Raw genomic sequence first — 25,611 nt, forward strand, 5'->3', positions numbered from 1 at the left:
GCAGCATTGGGGCCATTATCTGAAAGTGAAAGGGACATCACTACATCATCAACCGGCCAAGGACAGGATCTCCTCGCAATATTTCTGACCAGGGAGTCAGAAGGATAGTCAGAAGAGTAGCCAGTCAAGAACCATTTGGAGAAAGTTTCACAAAGACTTGGAGGCAGCAGGTCAGGTGCAATTGTTAGGACTATAGAGAAAATCATAGGTAACGGTATAGGCCTACACTCCACCACCATGGCCTCTATACAGGTTTACCCCATACGACACCATTACTGAAGAAAAACATGTTGAAGCTCGTTTAATGTTTGCTACACAACACAAGCCTATGAAATACTGAGAGAATGTACTCTGGTCGGACGAGAGCAACATTTTACTTTTTGGATGTCATATTACACACCATGTTTGGAGGAGAAATGGCACTATACAACACTCTAAAAATAACATACAAACATGTGTAACCAATCATAAATGGCTAGTAGGCCTATCATTGGAAAAGCTAGCTGGACAAATGAAAGAAAAAGGATTCAGTGCATATCGTCATATTTTACAACCCTCAAAATCTGATAGCCTAATGGAGGACTCCACATAGAGTAGAACGAACAGGTGAGAAGATACAGTATTAGCTGTCACAAAAAGTGTTACTTAACACAAAATGGCTCTCTACCAAACTACCTGTAACCTAATTTGTGGAGGACGAAAAGAAAACATTCTTTTGATAAATCAACCAGTAGGCCTAGTGGAGAAACAAAATAATAATGTAGGCTACTGCAAAAACGAATGTTGGTGGCTATTTAAATATCTAGCGGTGTTAACAGCTGCAAGAAATATAGGCTTCATTAAGTGATTAAATTATTTTTCAAAAGCCTCTCATCTGCCCCCCCAACGTAGGCCTAAACATCGTGATTAAATGTTAATTGAGGAGTATTCAAACTAGCCCATAACATCGTCGCCTTATAGCCTACATTACATTCCGTCGTCATGGTTCGGCTGAATGAGTTGTTCTCTGAGAATTGCAGCCTCTTCAGTCTGATCGTGTTTTGTCCTCCATTCTTAAAATGCATGACATGGGATGAATTTTTGAAGGGGAGGGGGCGAGGCGAGCTGGTGCTTTCTACTGTGTGAATGAACAAGAGAAGCAGGCGTCTCCTTGGAGAGGCTTGCGCGCGCTGCCTATAAAAAGCGTCGATACCGCTCTGCGAGCTCATTCAGGTGCGAGGCGAGAATACAGGTTCCACAGCGTGCACAAAATCGATAAGGACTAATTTCTTGGAAAACTATCCTCTAACAGAAGGTACGGTTATTTAACTGATTTTAATACATACTTAAAAGTAAGTGTTTGTCTGTATGCCATCCTGTTTTTAAATATTAATTGGTTATACTTTGGTTATAGCATTGGTTATGCTATAACTTCGTCACTCAACAACAAAACGCATAGTTTAACGATTGGAATTTGTAATCTATACAATCTCTGATACACCTGTGTGAAAATCCTTTGCACAATTATTCAATCAGCAATCATTCATTATCCTTAAGAGATACCATGTCTGTTCTGTGTTGCTATTCGCAAGTATGGATCTGGCACATTTAGAGAAAGTACTGTACTGCCTATTTGGTGAAGAAAACAGTACAAAAGGTGTTTACTCTAGGTCTATTTCAATGAAAAATTACAAGTAGTTCAATTCAATTTGTCTTGTCTGGGTGCTTACTTACATGTCAGTGACCATTACATCTTGGGAGGAATGAATACAATACAACATTTTTATTCAATACAGTTTGTCCTTTCACAGTTTTTCTGATACCAGAAAAATGAGAAAGACATGGCACAGCCATAGCAAAATGAAGGCTGAAACTCCTCATTTTGAGAACTTTGAAATCACACAGTGATTTGACTACAAGATGTGTTGTTTGAAGGCAAAATTTGCTTTTGCTGCATGTTTTAAATGTTTTCAGAGTAAGAGCCTTTTGCAGGCAAAATGTGTCATTTTGTCCAGAGTGCTTTTGTTTAGACCTGCGTGTTAACTGTTTTGAAAACTTGATGTCAGAGTGGACATAAGCAGCAATCGAGAAAAACTGCAAGATGAGGATGAGGTTGGCTTCAGTGAAGTCCTTGTGGAAACACACACACACAGACACACACATACACACACAAGCCATTACGGGCTCAGCACACACACACACACACAAGCCATTACGGGCTCAGCATACTCTTGACATACAAACAGGGGTTTGGTTTTGACATAGATCCCGTGATCCCTCACCATCCACGTCAAACCACCTGCTGGACCACATGGGAATGATGATGATAATTGACAATAAAGCTGACTTTGACCACTCTGGTGTTTCAATGTAGAATCCAGTGTAGAATGGGAAGTCTGTCGAGACTGTATTGTGGTTTTCAATCTAAAGGAAAAGCCTTTTTCTACAGCATGGAGAGCATAAGACCGTTCCTTGATGTTTGTAGAGGGGTTTAGGGGAAACCCTGAGGATCCTTCCTTCTCAAAATTATGAGAAACCTTCACAAAATAATTGACAAACTTTCTCAATTTAATGTCTGAGTATATCAAAACAGTGACTTAACTCAAAATAATGACTTAGCACCTGAAAGTAATGGGAAAACACCCTTAACTCCTGCTTGCTGACCCTGTCTGTGTTGTCCTGCAGACTGAAGGAATGCTGTTGGCCTGAGGAAACGAGCACCATGCAGTGGAACGACAGCTCGGTGGCATCGGCAGGGTCAGGGATCGGTTTGGGCCTGCTGCCCGGAGCAGGGCCTGGGACTGGAGTGTGTGGCGTGGCCCTGGAGGAGGGCCTGGAGCTGGGCAACCTGTCTCTGCGCTGCTGGCTGCAGCTCCTCTCCCAGGAGGCGGGCGAGCAGCCGGGCGACGCCAGCGCCAGTCTGGCCGTGCGCGTGGTGGTGGCGCTGGTCTACCTGGTGGTCTGCGCCCTCGGGCTGGTGGGCAACCTCCTGGCGCTCTACCTGCTCCGCTCACGCCATCGCCTCAAGCACTCGGCCATCGACTGCTTTGTCATGGGCCTGGCGGTGACAGACCTGCAGTTTGTGCTCATGCTCCCCTTCTGGGCGGTGGACACGGCGCTGGATTTCCGCTGGCCGTTCGGCTGGGTCATGTGCAAGCTGGTCAGCTCTGTGACGACGCTGAACATGTACGCCAGCGTGCTGTTCCTGACGGCCATGAGCGTGGCCCGCTACTGCTCACTGGCCTCCGCGCTCAAGATGCACTCGCCCAAGACCGCCGTGACAGAGGTGAGGTGGGCCAGCGTGGGCATCTGGGTGGTGTCGCTGCTCGCCACGCTACCACATGCCATCTACTCCACAACCGCACAGGTGAGACACACGCGCACACACACACACACAACACGCCCACACACACACACACAACACGCCCACACACACACACAACACGCCCACACACGCACATACACACACACACACACACACAACACGCCCACACATACACACACACACAACACGCCCACCCGCACATACACACACACACACACACACACACAACACGCCCACACGCACATACACAACACGCCCACACACACACACAACACGCACATACACACACACACACAACACGCACACACCACACACACACAACACGCCCACACACACGCACATACACACACACACAACACGCCCACACATACACACACAACACGCCCACACACACACAACACGCCCACACACGCACATACACACACACACACAACACACACACAACACGCCCACACGCACATACACACACACACAACACGCCCACACACACCCACACACAACACGCCCACACACACCCATACACAACACGCCCATACGCACATACACACACACACACAACACGCCCACACACACACATACACACACACACACAACACGCCCACACACGCACATACACACACACACAACACGCCCACACACACACATACACAACACGCCCACACGCACATACACACACACACACACACACAACACGCCCACACGCACATACACACACACACACACAACACGCCCACACACGCACATACACACACACACAACACGCCCACACGCACACACACACACACACACAACACGCCCACACGCACATACACAACACGCCCACACACACACACAACACGCACATACACACACACACAACACGCCCACACGCACACACCACACACACACAACACGCCCACACACACGCACATACACACACACACACACAACACGCCCACACATACACACACAACACGCCCACACACACACACACAACACGCCCACACACGCACATACACACACACACAACACGCCCACACACACACACCACACACACACACAACACGCCCACACGCACATACACACACACACAACACGCCCACACACACACACACAACACGCCCACACACACACACCACACACACACACAACACGCCCACACGCACATACACACACACACAACACGCCCACACATACACACACACACAACACGCCCACACACACACACAACACGCCCACACACACGCACATACACACACACACAACACGCCCACACGCACATACACACACACACAACACGCCCACACACACACATACACACACACATACACACACACACAACACGCCCACACACACACACAACACGCCCACACACACACACAACACGCCCACACACACGCACATACACACACACACACAACACGCCCACACGCACATACACACACACACAACACGCCCACACACACACATACACACACACAACACGCCCACACACACACATACACACACACAACACGCCCACACACACACAACACGCCCACACGCACATACACACACACACACACAACACGCCCACACACACACATACACACACACACACAACACGCCCACACACGCACATACACCACACGCCCACACGCACATACACACACACACACACACAACACGCCCACACGCACATACACACACAACACGCACATACACACACACACACACAACACGCCCACACACGCACATACACAACACGCCCACACGCACATACACACACACACACACAACACGCCCACACGCACATACACACACACACACACAACACGCACATACACACACACACAACACGCCCACACACGCACATACACACAACACGCCCACACACACACATACACACACACAACACGCCCACACACACACATACACAACACGCCCACACACACACAACACGCCCACACGCACATACACACACACAACACGCCCACACACACACATACACACACACACACAACACGCCCACACACACACACACAACACGCCCACACACACACACCACACACACACACAACACGCCCACACGCACATACACACACACACAACACGCCCACACATACACACACACACAACACGCCCACACACACACACAACACGCCCACACACACGCACATACACACACACACAACACGCCCACACGCACATACACACACACACAACACGCCCACACACACACATACACACACACAACACGCCCACACACACACATACACACACACAACACGCCCACACACACACAACACGCCCACACGCACATACACACACACACACACAACACGCCCACACACACACATACACACACACACAACACGCCCACACACGCACATACACAACACGCCCACACGCACATACACACACACACACACACAACACGCCCACACGCACATACACACACAACACGCACATACACACACACACACACAACACGCCCACACACGCACATACACAACACGCCCACACGCACATACACACACACACACACAACACGCCCACACGCACATACACACACACACACAACACGCACATACACACACACACAACACGCCCACACACGCACATACACACAACACGCCCACACACGCCCACACACACACATACACACACACAACACGCCCACACACACACATACACACACACAACACGCCCACACACACACAACACGCCCACACGCACATACACACACACAACACGCCCACACACACACATACACACACACACACAACACGCCCACACACACACATACACGCCCACACACACACACAACACGCCCACACACACACACAACACGCCCACACACACGCACATACACACACACACAACACGCCCACACGCACATACACACACACACAACACGCCCACACACACACATACACACACACATACACACACACACAACACGCCCACACACACACACAACACGCCCACACACACACACAACACGCCCACACACACGCACATACACACACACACACAACACGCCCACACGCACATACACACACACACAACACGCCCACACACACACATACACACACACAACACGCCCACACACACACATACACACACACAACACGCCCACACACACACAACACGCCCACACGCACATACACACACACACACACAACACGCCCACACACACACATACACACACACACACAACACGCCCACACACGCACATACACCACACGCCCACACGCACATACACACACACACACACACAACACGCCCACACGCACATACACACACAACACGCACATACACACACACACACACAACACGCCCACACACGCACATACACAACACGCCCACACGCACATACACACACACACACACAACACGCCCACACGCACATACACACACACACACACAACACGCACATACACACACACACAACACGCCCACACACGCACATACACACAACACGCCCACACACACACATACACACACACAACACGCCCACACACACACATACACAACACGCCCACACACACACAACACGCCCACACGCACATACACACACACAACACGCCCACACACACACATACACACACACACACAACACGCCCACACACACACACACAACACGCCCACACACACACACCACACACACACACAACACGCCCACACGCACATACACACACACACAACACGCCCACACATACACACACACACAACACGCCCACACACACACACAACACGCCCACACACACGCACATACACACACACACAACACGCCCACACGCACATACACACACACACAACACGCCCACACACACACATACACACACACAACACGCCCACACACACACATACACACACACAACACGCCCACACACACACAACACGCCCACACGCACATACACACACACACACACAACACGCCCACACACACACATACACACACACACAACACGCCCACACACGCACATACACAACACGCCCACACGCACATACACACACACACACACACAACACGCCCACACGCACATACACACACAACACGCACATACACACACACACACACAACACGCCCACACACGCACATACACAACACGCCCACACGCACATACACACACACACACACAACACGCCCACACGCACATACACACACACACACAACACGCACATACACACACACACAACACGCCCACACACGCACATACACACAACACGCCCACACACGCCCACACACACACATACACACACACAACACGCCCACACACACACATACACACACACAACACGCCCACACACACACAACACGCCCACACGCACATACACACACACAACACGCCCACACACACACATACACACACACACACAACACGCCCACACACACACATACACGCCCACACACACACACAACACGCCCACACACGCCCACACACACACATACACACACACAACACGCCCACACACACACATACACACACACAACACGCCCACACGCACATACACACACACACACACAACACGCCCACACGCACACATACACAACACGCCCACACACGCACATACACACACACACAACACGCCCACACGCACATACACACACACACACACACAACGCGCCCACACGCACATACACACACACACACAACACGCACATACACACACACACACACAACACGCCCACACACGCACATACACACACACACACACAACACGCCCACACACGCACATACACACACACACAACACGCACATATACGCCCACACACACACATACACACACGCACATACACACACACACACAACACGCACACACACACCACACACACACACAACACGCCCACACATATACACACGCACACAACACGCCCACACACACACACAACACGCCCACACACACGCACATACACACACACACAACACGCCCACACGCACATACACACACACACAACACGCCCACACACACACATACACACACACAACACGCCCACACACACACATACACACACACAACACGCCCACACACACACAACACGCCCACACGCACATACACACACACACACACAACACGCCCACACACACACATACACACACACACAACACGCCCACACACGCACATACACAACACGCCCACACGCACATACACACACACACACACACAACACGCCCACACGCACATACACACACAACACGCACATACACACACACACACACAACACGCCCACACACGCACATACACAACACGCCCACACGCACATACACACACACACACACAACACGCCCACACGCACATACACACACACACACAACACGCACATACACACACACACAACACGCCCACACACGCACATACACACAACACGCCCACACACGCCCACACACACACATACACACACACAACACGCCCACACACACACATACACACACACAACACGCCCACACACACACAACACGCCCACACGCACATACACACACACAACACGCCCACACACACACATACACACACACACACAACACGCCCACACACACACATACACGCCCACACACACACACAACACGCCCACACACGCCCACACACACACATACACACACACAACACGCCCACACACACACATACACACACACAACACGCCCACACGCACACACGCCCACACACACACAACACGCCCACACGCACATACACACACACAACACGCCCACACACACACATACACACACACACACAACACGCCCACACACACACATACACGCCCACACACACACACAACACGCCCACACACGCCCACACACACACATACACACACACAACACGCCCACACACACACATACACACACACAACACGCCCACACGCACATACACACACACACACACAACACGCCCACACGCACACATACACAACACGCCCACACACGCACATACACACACACACAACACGCCCACACGCACATACACACACACACACACACAACGCGCCCACACGCACATACACACACACACACAACACGCACATACACACACACACACACAACACGCCCACACACGCACATACACACACACACACAACACGCCCACACACGCACATACACACACACACAACACGCCCACACACACACACCACACACACACACAACACGCCCACACACACGCACATACACACACACACAACACGCCCACACGCACATACACACACACACAACACGCCCACACACACACATACACACACACAACACGCCCACACACACACATACACACACACAACACGCCCACACACACACAACACGCCCACACGCACATACACACACACACACACAACACGCCCACACACACACATACACACACACACAACACGCCCACACACGCACATACACAACACGCCCACACGCACATACACACACACACACACACAACACGCCCACACGCACATACACACACAACACGCACATACACACACACACACACACAACACGCCCACACACGCACATACACAACACGCCCACACACACATACACACAACACGCCCACACGCACATACACACACACACACAACACGCACATACACACACACACAACACGCCCACACACGCACATACACACAACACGCCCACACACGCCCACACACACACATACACACACACAACACGCCCACACACACACATACACACACACAACACGCCCACACACACACAACACGCCCACACGCACATACACACACACAACACGCCCACACACACACATACACACACACACACAACACGCCCACACACACACATACACGCCCACACACACACACAACACGCCCACACACGCCCACACACACACATACACACACACAACACGCCCACACACACACATACACACACACAACACGCCCACACGCACATACACACACACACACACAACACGCCCACACGCACACATACACAACACGCCCACACACGCACATACACACACACACAACACGCCCACACGCACATACACACACACACACACACAACGCGCCCACACGCACATACACACACACACACAACACGCACATACACACACACACACAACACGCCCACACACGCACATACACACACACACAACACGCACATATACGCCCACACACACACATACACACACGCACATACACACACACACACAACACGCACACACACACCACACACACACAACACGCCCACACACGCACATACACACACACACAACACGCCCACATACACACACCACGGAGGTGAGGTGGGCCGTGTTGTTCCTCGCCATGCTGCCGTATGCTGTCGACACACACACTGATAAACACACACAGTCTCTCTCTCACACATTAGAATACACACACTGATACACACATACACACACACACTCTCTCTCTCACACACACACACACACACACATACACGCACACACACTCTCTCTCTCTCTCTCTCTCTCTCTCTATCTCATATACACTAGCACACACACACACTTATACAGACTCTCTCTTTCTCTCTCCCTCCTCCCCTGTTGTGGGATCCCATAATTAGTAGAAGGCATGCAGCGACACATGTAACGATTCTTTGCGGTTTCAAGTTTAAAGCCCATGCCTGACTATCCGTGAGGGTCATTCCACGTCAGTTCAACCAGGGCCCACGCACTTAGGTCTCAAAAAATTCTGAAAAAATTACCAGGTGTACCTATGTTACCCAGGAGACACACTGCAAAATTACTCTTATGTAAGATCAATACTTTCCAAGATACAGCCAGTTTTACAGGGGAGGGGGGGGGGGGGGGGGGGGGGGGGTCGATTTTGTTCGGCCTCATCAAGAACATAGGCTCTTGATTTATTTTCCTTACTGAGATAAGTAGAAACACTCTCACAAAAAGCAATGAACAAAAAACAAATCCCTTCAGGGTCTGAACAGCAGACCTCACAAGTCTGAAAAATCATTTTGGTTATCATTTTCAGAGCACCCAAACACCTTGTGGGAATATACAAAGATTTTTTAAATATGTTTTTCTTTATTCTCCATGATCCCTTCTTTTTGAAAACACCAATTTGACTTGTCTTATGCTAATCTTTCTTTTTTATTTTCCACCCTGAACATGGGCAAAATATATGGAATGTTTTTTGTGCCAAAATTAAATAAATAAATGAAATATGAAATCAATAAATGAAATATGAAATCAATAATTAAAAGTTATAATACATAAATGAAATATGAAATAAATAAATAAAAAATTAAATAAATAGTTAAATAAATATAAAAAAAATTAAATACATAAATAAATAAATGATTAAATGTAAAAACCATATATACATTGACATTGACATTTACATTCCATATGCACGGTCTTGTAATGTGCCATGAAATAAATAAATACCTCAGTCACCCATCAAGGCGGGACCTAGCCGCTGATTGGTTGCTGCCTGAAAAAAAAAAATCAAACTTTGTGAGCATGACTGGCTGATCAGAATAAAGTCATTGATAGAAGCTAAAAGCTAGTGCTACTGCTAACAGCCATAACCTAGGCATTTTCATTCAGAAAGATTGTGTTCTATGTTGCTAACTCTTGGCTGTGAGTTATCAGGACGTAAAAGCATAGCATCTAGTGCTGTCAAAAATCCTTGTCGGCTGCTGAGTTATACCCTCATTTTGAGAACTAAAAAGTCTCTGGAAAGTTGTGGACACTGCTTGGGCAATGTAGCAAGCTGGCACTGACACTCACATAATAAGAGTTCACGGCATGGGCATCTCAAGCTTTATTGTTTATGTATCATATAACAAATGAGGTGAATTCAGCTCAAGTGAAGTTAACTGGGACGTCTGGGCACCCTACTATAAATAGAAGCAATAGCAAAGTCGTTTGCCATAGATAGAAGTTCGCTTTCTGTAGATGTCGATAACTAGCTAACGCTTGTGCTAACTGTTAGCGCTAGCTCTAGATGTGCACATAGCATGTCTATCAACCCTCAGACACAGCAAACAGACCCATCAAATGACAGAACGCTTTCACGCCTGATATCTTCCCAAAAGTATGAATTTAGAATGAAATCCTTGTTGTTGTATGTTTCGTGAGTTATGATACAAGTCTGAGCTATGTCCTTAGTCCAGTGTGGTTCACAGGTAGCAAGCCAGTACAGTCTGACTCAGAGCTGAATCACTTCGTGTTATTTCAGGCAGCAATCAGTGGTTAGGTCCCGCCTTGATGGGTGACTGACGTATTTATTTATTTCATGGCACATTGCCGTGACCATGCATATGGAATGTAAATGTAAATGTCAATGTATATATGTTTTTTACATTTAATCATTTATTTATTTATTTCACATTTTATTTATTTATTTATTTAACTTTTTATTTATTTATTTAATCTTTTATTTATTTATTTCAACTTTTAATTATTTATTTCATATTTCATTTATTGATTTCATATTTCATTTATTTATTTAATTTTGTCACAAAAAACATTCCATAAAAATAACCCATTGACATTAATATGTTTTATATAGAGTCACCACACTGCCACCTGTGGTTGTATAGAGTAACCTGTGGTAGCTCTATACAAAACATATTGATGTCAATGGTGCATTTTGCCCATATTCAGGGTGGAAAGTGAAAAAGAAAGATTTGCATAAGACAAGTCAAATTGGTTTTAGATTTGTTTTTAAAAAGAAAAGATCATGAAGAATAAAGAAAAAAATATTTAAAAAATCTTTGTATATTCCCACAATGTGTTTGGGTGCTCTGAAAATGAGAACCAAAATGATTTTTTAGACTAGTAAAGTCTGCTGTTCAGACCCTGAAGGAATTTATTTTCTGTTCATTGTTTTTTGTGAGAGTGTTTCTACTTATCTCAGTAAGGAAAATAAATCAAGAGCCTATGTTGAGTACAAATATGTCTTCTGAAGGCTTAAACAGAGCCCAGCCAAAAACTCCAATAAAATTTGTATCAACTTTGAGGGACAGCTATGACCATGCAGGATTATCCAGACCAAATGTGACGATTTTGCTACATACTATTCCTATTTATGTACCAGCATGCAAAATTTGAGCCTCCTACATGGTTTAGTTCTTGCGCTGTGGGCTTGTGAACTTTGACAAAAAAAGAGGCCGAACAAAATCGACACCCCCCTCCCCCTGTAAAATTGGCTGTATCTTGGAAAGTATTGATCTTACATAAGAGTAATTTTACAGTGTGTCTCCTGGGTAACATAGGTACACCTGGCAATTTTTTCAGAATTATTTGAGACCTAAGTGCGTGGGCCCTGGTTGAATTGACGTGGAATGACCCGTGAGGAATCAGTCAATAATGCTATCCGGCAGGGGGGACATGAGATCGAACAGACTCTGATGACATCAGAGGATTGGGTCATTGGCGGAATAATTCAGAGATTGGCAGTTTGTTTTGCTTCCCTGGAATGACAAGTCTCTCTTTCTTCTGTTCTTTGTTGTCCTTCACTTTTTGTCTCTGTCTTTCACCTTTCCCTCTCCTCATCTCCTTCCCCTTTCCCGTGTCCCATTCCCTGTGTTTCCCTCTCTATCTATCTGTCACTACACTTTTTTGTTCTCCTTTTATAATTCCTCTCTCCCTGCCTTTCTTTCATGGTCTCCATTCTCCTTCTTCTTCTCTCTCTCTCTCTTCCTCCTCTTTATCCTTGTCTTCCTCTCTCCTTCCCCTCCCCTCATCCTCTCTACTTCCCATCTCCTCTCTCATCCCCTCATCCTCTCTACCCCCCACCCCAGGTGTCAGATGATGAGCTGTGCCTGGTGCGCTTCCCTGAGTCTGGCCGATGGGACCCCCAGCTGCTGTTGGGCCTCTACCAGACGCAGAAGGTGCTGCTGGGTTTCGTTTTCCCCCTGGTGGTCATCACCTGCTGCTACCTGCTGCTGCTCCGCTTTCTGGTGCGCCGCCGTGTAGCGAGCCTGCCGCTAGGGGGCGCAGTTGGCGTTGGCGTGTCCTCGAGGGTCGACATGCAGCGTCAGCGACGCAGCCGAAGCTCGCGCGTCACCCGCTCCGTCATGGTGGTGGTGCTGTCCTTCTTCCTTTGCTGGCTGCCCAATCAGGCACTGACACTCTGGGGCGTGCTCATCAAGTTCGACCTGGTGCCCTTCACCAAGGCCTTCTACAACGCCCAGGCCTACGCCTTCCCACTAACCGTGTGCCTGGCGCACGCCAACAGCTGCCTCAACCCCGTGCTCTACTGTCTGGTGCGCCGCGAGTACCGCGCCGGCCTCAAGGAGCTGCTCCTGCTGCGCCTCCGTGCCACGCCCTCCCTGCGCAGGCTGGCCAATCGGGCGCTAGCACTGTGCCGGGGCAAAAAGGTGGAGGCCGAAGCCCCTCCAACCACGGCGACGGTCACAAGGAAAGCGGGCGTGACTCCGCAAACGCCGCAGCCTCTGGTGCCCCAGGACACGCCCACGCTGGCCGTGGTGAAGTTGGATAACAACATGTGATTGGATGGAGTAGACGGAACCGTACAGCATGAGATTGGATGGAGTGGTTTTTGGTAAAATGGATGGAAGCATGTAATTGAAACTATAGATGGAGTCATGTAGAGCATGGTGGATGATGGCATGCAATTGGACAGCTGGACAGACTGGTAGCCGTGGAAATGGACCCTGTCATGTGATTGGTCAGTTAAGATGTGGTAAGAGTGGACACTGGCACATGATTGGAAAAACTGTCTTTGGTGGGATGTTGGCTTTGGGATTGGACAGAGTGACAGTATGAACTAGAGAATGTAATTCCAGGGAATTACGAGTGCATGAAAATGACGCTAGGACAGACATGGCAGTGTTTCCCATACATTGACTTATTTGTGGTGGCCCACCACAATATCAACATTGACCACCACACAATGATTTTCCAGGTTGTACTAAATTGTGCTTAAATCTTGTTAGCATCATAACCACGCTGCGCTAATTTGCTAAAAACTGTTGCATTCAAGTTAATTCTGCAAACCTACCACCACAAATAGAATTCAATTCTGTGGGAAACACTGCATGGTGGTTGCACAGCTTAATAAAAGTTGATAGTTTAAAAGTAGACAGTTTAAAAGTTGATTGTAGATTGGGAGTTGATCACACTAGTTGACTGAAAAGCCCAGGCTGCCAAACAGTTGTGGGCAGAGGACACAATTGGCGGGAGTCATAGCTGATGACGACAGTTGGATTGGCTGAACAGTTAAATAGTTGGATAGTTTAAATGGTTCAAATATATTTTATAGGGAATTATTGTAGTGAGGACTTTTATTTTGAAACAGCTTTGGGCAGAGGAAACAGTTGACGGGAGTCATAGTTGATGACAACTGACAGTTGGAATAGTTGAACAGTTAAAAAGTTGGATAGTTTAAATGGTTAAATAATTTTAATAGGGGATTATAGCAGTGAAGACTTTTATTTTGAAACAGTTGTGGGGAGAGGAAACAGTTGACTGGAGTCAAAGTTGATGACAACTGACTGTTGCTAGAGTAGTTATGGTGGTTGCTAGGTTTTAATGGAATGTGGTTGCTAGGCTGTTGTGGCATCATGTGCTCTCCTCTCACCTTTTCCTAACCAGACATCTGACTTTAGTTGAAATACAAATTCACAACATGTGATTGGATGGTGTGGTGGGCACTGGGCAAAATGGATGGAATATGTGATTGGACAGATTGGTGACAGTGGACCCTGACCACTAGATTGATGTGACAGGACAGGCTAGTAGTGGAGAGAGTGGACACTGGTGCATAATTGAAGGGACTCACTCATAAATCCTATGAAATCATATTCTCCACTGCGTCCATCATCAGCCCTCAGTCCTTACTACAACATACACTGACAGATAATGACAGGATGCCAAACAAAACAAATGGACCAAAACATTCACAGTAAAGACAAGGAGGAGCTCAGGATGTTGGTTTAACATTAACTCCTTAACAGAAAAAGACCCTGATTCTGGTTGAGACAGTTTAAAACATCCATTTTCTTTTCTTTCCCATTATTTCCAGACCTTGAAATGGATGTATTCCATGTGTATGTCACGGTTTGGAGTTTGTTTTGGTTTTTGGGACTCTTAGTTTGTAGTTTGCTGTGTTCTCTTGTTTACTTCCTGTTGTCTGTGTTACTTCCTGTGTCATGTGCCATGTGTTCCTTTGTTTATATTGCCATGTGGTTTTGTTCCCTGTCTCGTGTCTCCGCCCCTCACCTGAGTCTTGTTAAGTTATTAGTCTGATTAGTGCCGTATTCCATGTTCACCTGTGTCTCCTTGTTTTTGCCCCATCATCTGTGTCCTTTAATTACCTTCCTGTGTATTTAAGGTCTTGTGGTTGTCTTTGCTTAAACAAGAGAACACAGCAAACTACAAACGGCAAACCGTGACAGTGTAACTGTATGTTCCTTAAAGGTGTACCGTCACACCAGTGTGACAGAAATGTTGGAAAATGAACGTTATAAAGAATATCTGGGTTAATTGAATTCAACATAGAATTTTAGAACCTAGAACCTTGAATTGAATGTTAAAAACCCCACACCTTTAAGGGTTAATCCTACCCCTGTTGGACAACTCTGTCCACTGCATGCTTTCCAAGGACAACTGTTTACCTTACCTACAAATAATATTCTGCTCTAGAATGTCTTGATCATTAATGTTGGGATCACATGTTGGTACTAGTGTGTCACCAGTTTGACAATGCCCTGTATTTCACCATACAGAGTATCTTTTGGCTCTGAGCTACAGAACATACTGTACCCAGGGCTGGCACATAGCCTCCATGTGGAGGCTGTAATTGTGTTCTGGCTGTCAGCGGTGGATAAACACTAAATGCAATCACTGCGGCTCGTCCAGGCTCAGCACTCTGATCTCGCCGGATCCACCATGCAGCTCTGTCACCCCTGGAGAACAGAGCAGCTTTGTCTGCCTGCACGTTTATCTGAGTGGCCGTACATAAGCCCATTATCGACAAGCAAATGCATTGGATGGTACCGTGTCAGATCTTACTGTAAAAGACCTGAAACCATGACAAATCTACCCATTATGTCTCAGATCAAGCGGCAGTCTTTTTCAGTGAAGTTGGAAAAAGTGCAGCAGTTTTGATATGGTTCGCTTACATCTAAATACTGTTTTTTTGTACTTTGTTCCAGCGATGATTCTCTATTGTCAGCTGTGTGTGTGTGATAATGAGACGCGAGGGCGACTCTCCTCATTACGCTCTCCTCCACTGTCTCCAGTGCACGGGTTAGTGAGGTCTCTATATATGCCACTGGCATTTGATGAACAATCATTCACATGTATCTCAAAACCAGGTACACTTCTCTAAGCACCTCAAACAGTGTGCTCCACAAACATGCACCAATCAACCCCTCATAGAGAATGCACTACAAAAACCACAAAAAACTTCATACCTCTCCCCCACATGCCCCATGCTGACATAGCCTATAGCTAAGTCAAAGTCTGCTTTATTGTCAATTTCTTCACATGTCAAGACATACAAAGAGATCGAAATTGCGTTTCCTACTATCCCACGGTGGAGACAAGACATATTTTACCAATTAGGTCCACAGACAAACATAACATTCAAGTAAACAATATAAAAAGTAAAAATAAGAAGGCACATACAATGAAGAAATAAGAGCAGCAAAATTTGGTAGAAATTGTGCAATTGTGCATACAGTAGACAGTCAATATAATAGTGCAAATGTCAGGCCAATAAATGGCTGAGGTAGTTTTGTTTTGACCTAAGTATGCAAGTGGCATAGTGGTGCAAGTTATGTAAGAGCAGCAGAAGTGTGTTCAGAAGTGTTCAGGACAACAGGACAACAACAACAAGTTGCAAGTGTGCAAGTGTACAAGTGGAGTAGTGCAAGTGGAGTAGTGCAAGGCAGCCATTTTGGGTCTAAAAGTCCAGGATGTTATGTAGCTGAGGGTGGAGGGGGGAGAGAGTTCAGGATCCTAACAGCCTGGTGTATGAAGCTGTTGGTGAGTCTGGTGGTGCGGGAGCGCAGGCTTCTGTACCTCTTCCCAGAGGGCAGTAGATCAAACAAATTGTGAGCGGGGTGACTTGCATCACTCACAATTTTGGTCGCCTTGCGGGTGAGGTGGGAGGTGTAAATGTCCTTCAGGGAGGGGAGAGAAGCACCAATAATCCTTCCAGCTGTGTTCACTATGCGCTGCAGGGCTTTCCTGTTGTATTCAGTGCAGCTTCCGCCCCACACAGCGATACAGCTGGAGAGGATGCTCTCAATGGTGCCTCGGTAGAATGTGGTCATGATGGCTGGTGGAGCACTTGCTCGTCTGAGTTTCCGCAGGAAGTACAGGCGGCGCTGAGCTTTCTTCGCCAGTGATGCAGTGTTGGTGGTCCAGGAGAGGTCTTCACTGATGTGCACCCCCAGGAATTTGGTGATGCTCACTCTCTCTAAGGCTCCCTACCAATAGCTTCTTGTGACTTACATCAAATTTATGATGTGCAAATTCCAATGGAGGGCAGGAAGCATGAAAAAAAATCTATACTGCGCAGATTGTAAATGGAGGGCAATATAATGTTTCTGGTATGTGAGACTGAATGAACCTGCACAAAACAGCCCAGATAGTGAACCCATGTTGAATTAATGTTCTACTGCAAAAAAACCAACATGTTGAATTAATGTATACAGACATTAACTTCTAAATCAAACTCTGATGTTATCAGTTTGCCTATAGGTTTCCCACGATTAATATTGAAATAACCAATTTTAAACCATAGCATAATACTGTAGCAACATGTCCTCCATCTGGCTAAAGCACACCTTTGTGACGTCATGAAAACACTATAAGGCTGCTATATATCGCAATACACAACAGCCTTGAACAACTTGAAGCTTTGCCAAATGCATGTATTACTTGCTGCTGTGTCCTCTGCAGATTAAAACTCTGTACATTAAAACATATGTATATCTCATGTATCATGAAGCCAAACAAATAATTCTGAAATATGCTGGAATATGCTTCATGACAGCTCTATTCAATAAAGTTTCTGTGTTGTATTATATAACAAGAAAGTGTGCAGACACTTTTCATTTCCAGTGCTGGCCTTGTATCATTAGAAGCAAACCTTATCTATCCTTACAGTTCCCTAACCCACATATTTCAAGCCAAATTAGCTAAAATGCCCCCAGAGAGAACGTTTTGATATCTTCATGTGTTGGTTTGGCTGTCAGAATTAGTAAGAGGGTATTTCTGTCATTTTCAAATTCTTGGAGAGTGGTTGGACTGTCTTTTTGGGCAATTGTACTTGTACAAAAATTATGTCTCACATTTGTTTTATTAACTACACACTATTGGCGATTTGGGTAAACAATAAATATCAACATGAAACCTGCCCAGTTATCAACATAAAACTTGCCCAATTGTTTACATCAAGACAAAGATTTTTTTCATGGCAAGTTTTCTAAAAATGTTGAAATATGTAAATGATGCATTATCTACTGAAATATGCATTTGGATAAATTGATAAATGTAATATAAACCAGGCTATGAATGACATTAACAAATCCTTCTGTAATATATATATATAGGTAGGAATAAAATCAGAAAGGTTATGTGTATATATTATTGAATTTGAGATTTCTGGCATTGAATATGAGGAGAAAAGAACAGTCTCCAAAACTTACCAAGCCAAAATAACACACCCAAAACAGATACACTGCCCCCCACAATAAATACTCCAGGTACCAGCAATAACTACAAATATAGTTGCTACATGCACATTCCAAAGGAAATACGAACACATTTGTATGATTTCAAGACAAAAAACAACAATAACAACAACAATAACAGCACCTTCTCAGAATAATGTTTCCAGTTTATAGTTTCATTTGTCGAAATGCAGCATATTTCCATATTTGTTAGGGTTTGAACCAAAAGTCAACTGTTTTGCAAAACACTCCCTATGTTTTGCTGGGAGTGAATTCTGACTGAGTATCCATCAATGTAACAAGAAGCAGTCATTGCATTTTGTATGATGCAAAAGCATTCACAATTCCATTCACATACAGTATCTACTGATATGAATGTGCTACTACATACTGTGAAAAAGTGGACATGATATTGAGACAAATTTATTGTAATATATACTGTATCTATATAAAGAATACATTGTTAGGAGAAATCTTATTTTAAAAGTATATAGTTCCGGGGGTGCTGTGGTGTGACAGGCTACAGCGTCCACCATGTACGGGTCCAAGTGCCCAAGGGGACCCAGGTTCAAATCAGACCTCTGGTCATTTTCCGATCGCATCTCTCTCTCCCACTTACTTCTGTCACTCTTCACTAACTATATATATAGTTCCATTTGTTTCTCAAAAATACAGTCAATTTCCATCTAAAGTGATGTAAAATTGGTCAGGCTGTGAATGGAAATCTAAATGTGTGCAAAATGTATGCAGTCCCCACAGTAGTTCACATATCTACTGATGTGATATATAGTATTTTTTGTGTTTTGAAAAAAGTGTCAAACACAAGTGTCAAACCAAATGTAAAAACTGTAGTATCACTGCTGTACACAGCTTATTAGTGAAATGAGTTACATAAATTAACTTGTATGTAAATAAATTCCAACATTGTAAACCTTTTCTAATGGCAAAACTTGTGATTGTCTTTGGGTTTCACACAGATAGGTACCACACATAAAGTTCTGAAATGTTGAAAGAGTTGCAATCAACAAATCAAAGACTACCATGTGTATGAGAGAGAGAGTCTGTTTGTCACTGTGTGTGTATGTGTATGTGTGTGTGTGTGTTTGTATTCTAAATCAAAGCATCTCTCTATGGTGTTGAAAGTGGCTGTGAATGTCTGGCCAGAGCTCAGCTCTGCTCTGCTGGGAGGCGAGCCCATAAAGTTCTCAAAGCCATACACACTAGTTCAGCCCCCACATGGCTGCTCAAAGCCATACACACTAGTTCAGCCCCCACATGGCTGCTCAAAGCCATACACACTAGTTCAGCCCCCACATGGCTGCTGGGTCGGGCCCAGAACTGCCCACAATATGGTCAGGATTTGGTTACCTGCTCCCTCAACACTCCCTTTACAATTAACACCAATATAAGGGGGAGATCTTGGTGGCATGTTCCTGCTGTTTGTGTTTGTGCCTGTGTGCTTTGGTGTGTGTGTGTGTATATATAAACCTTGTGGGAGGGCACTGGTAGCTAAATCAGCAGCCATTGTGCCTGACCCTGTGGGCTCTAAAAGGCTCAACATGCTTCTGCGTCAACTCCACAGCGTAGCTACGCCGGCAATCCTACGGCGTCGTGACCATTTTATGGTTCTGCGTCGGGTTGCTTTGCATCGCGGTGCATTTCACCGCCACAACGCTTGGTGTCGCCTGTGTCTGCGTCGCTCACCACCGAAACAAGACTGTATGACCTAAATGGTAGCCTACTAGAATGGCAAACCCTAGACTGTCGTGCCAAAATATTAATCTTATTTGTTTGGCCTTTTCTTGCTTAGATTTTGTACAAAGTATCGTCAGACACAGTAAACCAGCAAATAAGTCTGAGGTTATTTGCAAGGTGTCTGCCAGCCAGTTTAAGTTATGTTAGCAGTCGAACTTTAGCACAATTGCCCACAAAGTACTTCTTGCTAGCGAAGTGCTAATTTCAAAACGTTACTGACATATAACAACTTTACAAACGGATAACCCCGTCATTGTAACCAAAATATGTCTGAGTTTATTTGCAAAGCTTATGTCAGTGAACTAGCATGTTGTTAATTCCCACAGTAGGCTGCTTGAAACACCGACTATCAACACACAGGACGAGTTGACCAATCACAGTTTTTGCGGTCTGCGTCGCCTTGACGCGAAGTTACAATTTTTTGGAGGTGTGCGTTGAGCTACGGCGGAGGGGTCGGAGAGGGGTTAGCGACGACGCAGAGGGGTCTGCGGGGGTACACTGTTGATTCGACACAGAAGCATAAAATAGGCTTAAGTGTGACAGAACAGGGTGTGATGTGACAACCCCAACCAATGCTCACAGCTGCTACTGCCCCCCCCCCCCCCCTTGAGGCCCCAGACCTCCTTCTCCTGCACACACTAGCTAGAGACACCCTAGCTCACCTCATAAGTCAAGACCATTTTGGATGCTGAAGGCAGCACGGAGGATATATATTTTGCATGGAAGATACATTTGCTGCCTTCAACATTTGCAGAATTTTGTTCAAATATTTGATTCAGACCTGCCTCAATGCCATACAATTTTAAAATTTTGCCATACAAATTTTAAGGTTACCCAAAATCTTTTTTAAATGCAAACACACTGCATGGCATAATATAAAACCCAATTATTCATTGTTAACTTGTTAAAAGTGTAAGTTATTTTGTGATAACTCTCAGCGTAAAGTCACTGTAAAGTATGAGTTATTCTGTGATAATCTGAGTGAGAGGCATGTGTATGATGCCATGATTGCCATGGCTACAACCCCAGCTGCCAATCAGGGGCTGCCCTGCAGAACAACATCTGACCGATCATCAGGACTTAATGCACTCTGGCAGTGTTTACCAGTTGCTAAGATACTAAAGTGTTAGATAACCTGTGGATTCACTCGTATGTGTTGTCGAAACCAAAAATTCTAGAGCGGTCTAGAATCTTTGGTCGAAACAACATGTAGATTTCTGAACCTCTACATGGAGACATCCCCTAGTTATTACTATACTTTCTGGTTTTATAGTTTACTAGTAGCACTATTCCACATTGTTCTCTTAACAACCCTCCCTACTTACCCCCAACCTCATGCTATGGCAGAAAACATTTCTTCCCCCATACCATTACAACCCCCCACACACACCATTACACCATATACCCCCCCCCCCCCATACACACACATCATCACCCCCCACCCAACAAAATAACATACCCCTTCCCCACACACACAGGTACAACAACCCCCTCTCCCACACATCCCATTACCCCCCCCCCCCCCCCACACACACACACACAACACCCCCCACTCCCACCATACCATTTCACCCCCCCCCCCCCCCCACACACACACACCATTTCATCCTCCTCCTCCCACACACCCCATTACCCCCCCTCCCCCACACACACACACACACATTTTATTATCTTTTTTATTTTTCAATTTTAACATTTCCATTCCAAAAATGTGAATAAAACAGGTTGATGGAAACATGACTATCATGGCCCACTGACAGACCAAACACGCCAAAAATGCCTACCAGTGGGGAGACGTGTTCCGCTTTCTGCTTGTTTTTCCTCCAAAGAGGACAGCATTGCAGAATGCTCTGATCTGCTCCATGACTCAGAGGGAAGGAGATAAAACAGTTTACTGAAAGAGAAACTGGCTGTTCAAACAGAGAGCTGTTGTCTTGGGGGTAATGCATTTGAAGTGTTTCATGTCTTGTGTCGACCAAATCAACCAGATGTCACATCTGATGTCCATGGCACTTCTGATCTGTGTGTGTTTGGAATCAGAGATGTCTTTAAAAAGCCATGTAAAAAAATCCACGTATTCCTCGCTCTGAGGGTTTTTTAGAGTCCTTTAGTGTACTGTAGTGTAAGTCCAGACTGTAGACATGCTTTCTGCTCACATAAATCACACGGGTGTCAAAGTAGTTAGACAATCACAAGCAAAGATTCTAGAGCGGAGCTCTGTTCTAGAATCTTTGATCACAAGTGCTCCCTGACTCACTTCAGCTTGGCCTTGAAGACTTCTTTGGAGTTAAGACAGCTAACATAGGAGAAACCTCTGTGTCTTTTGAGTTAAGTCTACTAACACAACTGTCTTTGTGTCACTCTTTTCTAGCTTTCTTTCTCTCACACACAGATGCGCACAGATAACCAGACGCTTATTGTGTATAAACTTTAATCATTACAAACATACAGTTACCTACTGTAATGCAGTTGATACTGATATCAACATGTACCCACCATTGTGGCATTGGAGGTTAACCATAACATTGAAAAGCCATGATTAACCTTGAAGTTCCCATTGTCACCCCAACTCTCCTGGTAGAACAAGCCTAAAGTGTTTCCCTCATGCACATCTACAATTAGATGTACCGCAGAGCGGTACAAAATATGACCGCCGCCCAGTCCAGCACATTTTTTCCACAAAAATAAATCACGCTGAAAGGCCTATATGATTCTAACTGTCTCACTAAATTGCATTATCCACACTCAATTCTCACTGGTATCTGCTAGACAACAAGTACCAAAACATGATTAGTTCATAGATTTCACATGTAAAATTGATTTTATACAACCCCACCCCCATCTTGCCTGTTCATAATTCTGAGAAATTCTTGAATTGTGTGCATGTGTGCGTGCACACGTTTATGTTTATGTGTGTGTGTGCGTGCTTGTGTGTTTGTCTGCGTATGTGTGTTTGTGCATGTGCATGCATGCGTACATATGTCTACTGTGTGAGTATGTGTCATACGTATGATTACTGTGAATGTATGTGTGTGCGTGTGTATCTGTTTATGCACATGTGTGCACATGGAATGGGTTAACATGACCCCTGGAGGCAAACATACGGAAAAAATTGGTCATCCTAGGCCCTACGGTTCTCAAGATATTCACAGAAAACTGTGTCTGCCCTACCCTTCTTTCGGGGGGTCCAGTCTAGCGGGGGGGCTACAGATCAAAACGAAAAACGATGGTTCCATGCTATCCATGTGGGGTTACATGCCCACTAAGTTTCGTGTACCCCGGTCTTTCAGTGTCCCAGGAATCCTTGTTGGTGTACGGTCACTAAATGTACACATAAATGATGTTATTGTAAGGCCCCCCATGAACGAAAGTTCACAAAACTTGGCATGCATTCGGAAGGTGTCATAATGATCCTACACTTTCAATTTCGTGCAGTTTTGACCATGTCAGCCAGAGATATTGTGATGAAAACACCTAATTTTTTTTTTGCTTTTTAATTTTTAACTAGGTGGCGCTATACATGAAATAAGTGGTAATGGGATGGGTTGACATGCCCCCTTAAGACCAACATACAAAAAAAGGTGGACCTCCTAGGCCCTGCGGTTCTCGAGATATTCACAGAAAACTGTCTCCGGCCACCTACAGGCCAGTTGGTGTATAGTAACATAAATTAATTTATTGTGTAGCCCCCCATGAACGGAATTCCACGAAACTTGGCGTGCATTCAGAGGGTGTCATAATGATCCTACACTTCCAATTTCGTGCAGTTTTGACTATGTTAGGTCACAGATACCTGCGATTACAACACCTCATTTTTACTTTTTTTGTGTTTAACTAGGTGGCGCTATACATGAAATGAGTGGTTATGGAATGGGTTGACATGGCCCCTTGAGATCAACATACAAAAAAAATGGTCCTTCTAAACCCTACGGTTCTCGAGATATTCACAGAAAA

General features: G+C 45.8%; 1 protein-coding gene across 1 annotated transcript; it reads left to right on the plus strand.

Annotated features, from left to right (window-relative positions):
- The first annotated feature begins 1,220 nt into the window (after window positions 1–1,220).
- LOC121724094 (relaxin-3 receptor 1-like) lies at window positions 1,221–15,024 on the plus strand. The gene is made up of 3 exons (XM_042110451.1): window positions 1,221–1,294; window positions 2,665–3,346; window positions 13,996–15,024. The coding sequence occupies exons 2-3, from the start codon at window positions 2,702–2,704 to the stop codon at window positions 14,704–14,706; spliced, it is 1,356 nt and encodes a 451-aa protein (XP_041966385.1). The 5' UTR covers window positions 1,221–1,294; window positions 2,665–2,701; the 3' UTR covers window positions 14,707–15,024.
- The last annotated feature ends 10,587 nt before the right edge of the window (window positions 15,025–25,611 follow it).

The sequence above is a fragment of the Alosa sapidissima genome, chromosome 1, assembly GCF_018492685.1.
Source record: "Alosa sapidissima isolate fAloSap1 chromosome 1, fAloSap1.pri, whole genome shotgun sequence".
Lineage (NCBI taxonomy): Eukaryota > Metazoa > Chordata > Actinopteri > Clupeiformes > Clupeidae > Alosa > Alosa sapidissima.

What these genes read in the sequence shown, in the direction of transcription:
- LOC121724094 (XM_042110451.1), top strand. Translation starts at nt 2,702, where the DNA reads ATGCAGTGGAACGACAGCTCGGTGGCATCGGCAGGGTCAGGGATCGGT. An exon ending in TCTACTCCACAACCGCACAG is followed by an intron (nt 3,347 to 13,995) that starts GTGAGACACACG and finishes CCCCCACCCCAG; the next exon opens with GTGTCAGATGATGAGCTGTG.